The sequence below is a fragment of the Myotis brandtii genome, unplaced genomic scaffold (assembly GCF_000412655.1).
Source record: "Myotis brandtii unplaced genomic scaffold, ASM41265v1 scaffold996, whole genome shotgun sequence".
Taxonomy (NCBI): Eukaryota; Metazoa; Chordata; class Mammalia; order Chiroptera; family Vespertilionidae; genus Myotis; species Myotis brandtii.
The window spans coordinates 5,849-9,409 of record NW_005372157.1 but is presented as its reverse complement, the minus strand read 5'-3'; the positions used below and the strand labels follow the sequence as shown (position 1 = coordinate 9,409).

The 3,561-nt window shown below is 52.1% G+C and overlaps 1 protein-coding gene across 4 annotated transcripts in view; it reads left to right on the top strand.

Moving 5' to 3' along the window:
• The window catches only part of LOC102250222 (galectin-9), a 51,248-nt gene that overhangs the window by 44,568 nt on the left and 3,119 nt on the right, over positions 1-3,561 (top strand). For 2 of the 4 annotated variants that reach the window (XM_005886624.2, XM_014533650.1), the window contains 3 exons: positions 1,073-1,274; positions 2,055-2,165; positions 3,171-3,266. In XM_005886624.2, the coding sequence (XP_005886686.1) occupies positions 1,073-1,274; positions 2,055-2,165; positions 3,171-3,266 (409 nt within the window). The remainder of the gene's footprint in view (positions 1-1,072; positions 1,275-2,054; positions 2,166-3,170; positions 3,267-3,561) is intronic. The other 2 variants (XM_014533648.1, XM_014533649.1) reach the window with 2 other exon arrangements.

Here is a 3,561-nt window from a genome sequence, read left to right as displayed (position 1 = left end):
GAATAGAATGTCTATCTAGGGCCACCTCTGGGCTTGGTTCAGAGCCTGGCCCTGTGGGAGATGCTGAAGACGCAAAAGCGGGTGGGGGGCTTCCCTGAGTGCTGTGCATTAGTTGGGGACACCAGAATGACCCCAAGACACAGGCTATGAACCATGCTCCTGCTGAGTTCAGGGAAGGCTTGGAGTAGACAGTGACTCCTTGGATTGGGACTGGTTTTAGGACATGTGCCTGGGAAAGGGCAGAACAAACATGTATTGTGCCCCTTTTGTGAGCCTGGCTCCTGGGAAGGTTCTTTTGTTCTAATTCCTCACATTAGAGCCATCGCTATCCCCAAAGGAAGTTTTGAAGGCGAGGGCTTCCTTCTGAGGAAGGAATGAAAATTTACTTTTGTGGAGGCTTCCTGAACACCTCATTAATCATCCCCAATGGAAGGGAGTCAGCCCTGCCCTGGGTGCGTTGACACCAGGTAGTGTGTTTCAGAGTCACCCTAATAACTAACATATGAGCAGGGGTCAGGGTGGGACACACACCAACCTCCGATGAGGGACAGACACACATACGGGAAGTTCTCCTGCCTGGAGAGCCAATATTCATTCCATGCCTCCCCTGCTAGACACCATCTTTGTAGGTAAAGTCCATCAATGTCACATGTTCTCTCAATTTGTTCTCTTCCTTCCCATCTGAGCAGCTGTGTGCTGGCCTCTAACCAGTGCCCACCGGGCATGAGAGGCTCTTGCTTCTGGGCATGTTCCTGGATTTGCATCTTCATAAAAATGTGCAATCAGTTTCCAAGACCCAGGCTTCCTGAGGCTCGAGTCCACATTGTTCTTTACCCAGTTCCTGCTTATTTCTGGAAAGTCATGCTGGAAAGGGAAAAATGCAAAAGTTACACAAATAGCACTAAGTGCAAAATAGGTAAACACAAAGCAAGGCAGCAAAGTGGGATGGGTGCAACCTGCCACCCAGGTTGTATGCAAGTTGCCAGGCACACACGGAAGTCAGAGGCCCCAGGACCTCCTGCCCCTACCTTTGTCAATAAACCAGAACACTCTCTGATTTCTGTCCACCTAGGTTTGAGGTAAACTTTCAAACGGGCTTAAGTGACAAAGACATTGCCTTCCACTTCAGCCCTCGGTTTGAAGAGGGCGGGTATGTGGTCTGTAACACCAAGCAGAAAGGACGCTGGGAGCAGGAACAGAAGATGAATATAAATCCCTTCCAGATGGGAGTTCCTTTTGTGATCAGCTTCCTGGTGGAGAACTCTGGATTCCAGGTGAGCAGGATTCTCCTCCCTCCCTCCCGCTGCCTGTCCCCCTGCCCTATCAGGCCTGGAGAAAAGCCTGTAAATAATTACCCAGGCAATGCCATTATACAGATAAGAGGACCTTACACACGTTCACCTGCACCTACAGAGCACTTGTTGCTTCTGTTACCAGGAAATAAGAGCTAGGTAAGTCCCCACCTGCTCTTTGGCCTCGGGTCCCAGGTGACTTCCATCCTCTGCTGCAGGCTTGCCCACTCCAGGTCCTTGACAGCATTTGTATTCGGTGATGCTGTGGCAGCCCTTCTGCAGGCCCAGGGGTGGCTCAGGGCTGCATGATGTAGTCATTGCTCTTGCAGGCAGAGCAGTGCTGCTGGGCCCGGGGAGAGCGATGGCTGTGTCTGTGCTTCTCTATGTGAACAGGATGCTCCCAGGCCTCAGTGTGCACCCTGAGGTCCCCTCTCCTCTGCTCCCATGAGCACTTTATGGGCATTTAAGTGCACATATTGAAATGGCATCCCAGGTGAGCCGAGAAAGACAAACCTAGAGCAATAAACAAGCAAGAATTAAGAAGCCAAAACTAGAGCCAAGTGGTGGCTGGGTTTGGCTGCACTTTGGATCACATGTGTGTTCCTGTACCTGGAGCAGCTCTGAAGGCTGGGCCCCACCTACAGAGGATGGAGGTGAAAACCAGACAGGCCTTAATTTCTAGAAGCAGGGGTCCTAGTGCTCAGGTGTGCTCCCCTCCCTGGTCTGGGATCCCTCTCCTGAAATATGCGCTCCTGTTGACAGGTGAAGGTGAATGGAAACTTCTTTATGAACTACATACACCGCGTGCCCCACCACCGAGTGGACACCATCTCCTTCACCGGTGGTGTGGAGGTGACACAGATCAGCATCGAGGTTAGATTGTCCATCTGGCACTTGTCCCACCGTCTGGGTGCAGGGGCAACACTAGCGATGCCTAGGCCTGTTGGGTGGGTCCAAAAGTTCCAGCCAATCTCTCACTCGGGTGACTCTAGGGACACACCTTTGGCTCCCCCATCCCACTCTTCCTGTGTCACTGTCTCTGTCCAGAGCACCTGCCTCAGCCTGACTCCTTCCCCTCCTATCTGTCCCTCTGTACTCCCACCCTGGTTAGGAGGCCAAGTGGTTCCCCAAAGAACCCAGCTTGGGAATCACACTGAATCTAGCTCAGATCCCAGCTCTGCATTGTCATCAGCTGTGGGATCTCAGACAAGTGAGTCTGCCTCTCCCAGTCTCAGTTTCCTCATCTGTGCAAGGGGCATAGCCACAGCCTCCCCAGGAGGTATGTGTGGGCTCAATGAGGCGATACATGTCAGAGGTCATGAAATGACCCACATGGGCCCACACCAGGGTCTACTGGACCCTCTCTGTGTTTTCCCATTTTTGAATGTGTTGCCAACATCTACAAGGTCAGGAGCAGGTTTGCATTGTGGAGCTCAGTGCTGGTGATGGCTGCACAACAGTGTGAAGGCACTGAATGCCCCTCCACTGTCCTCGTGAAAATGGTGAAGGTGGTAAATTTTATGTGTATTTTACCTAAAATTTTCCAGATCAGGTGGAAATCTGAATATCTTGCTTTTTGTCAAAAGTGGGAAGATTGGGGTATGCCTGCTCCACATTCCCACAAGGCCCCAGGCGCCTGGAGTGGAGATGTTTTTTTCACTTCGGTATTTAAGTGTGCTCCTGAGATGGGAAAGGCACACAGTAGGCCCACAACAAATATGAGCTCCTCTCTCTTTGTTCCCATCTTTGATTCTCTCCCTCTCACCTACTCTGTCATGCCTGTCTGGCTTCCTCCCTCTTGTCTGGGCCCCTGCCTTTCCACTCTTCCTTGACTCATTTAAGCTTCTCTTCACTCCATGTCACCTTTTGTTTTAACAGGACACCTGTGCAGTCCCTGCCCAGAGGATGATCTCTGAGGGTCAGCCCGACACCAGTCCTTGTGTCTCACTTGAGTCCAAAGAGCAGAAACCAAAAGTGAGTTGAACATGGTCACCTGGGAGGCTGAGCAGTCAGCAGGAAGGACAGGGGTCTGAGAGAGGCTACTTCCAGCCAACAGGCAGCCAGGGCATTTAAGCCCCATCATGACCATACAAGGTTCCCACAAGGTTCCCTATCTCCATCCACCAGGCACCCAGGCCCAAAACCTGGGAGGTGTCCTTGGTTCTTCCTCCCTTCCTTAATGTCCCTCCAGAGCACCAACGCCTCTTCTTCCTGAAGCCACTGCCTTGGTCCAGGCCACCCTCCCCTAACCCCTAAACCCCCCCCCCCG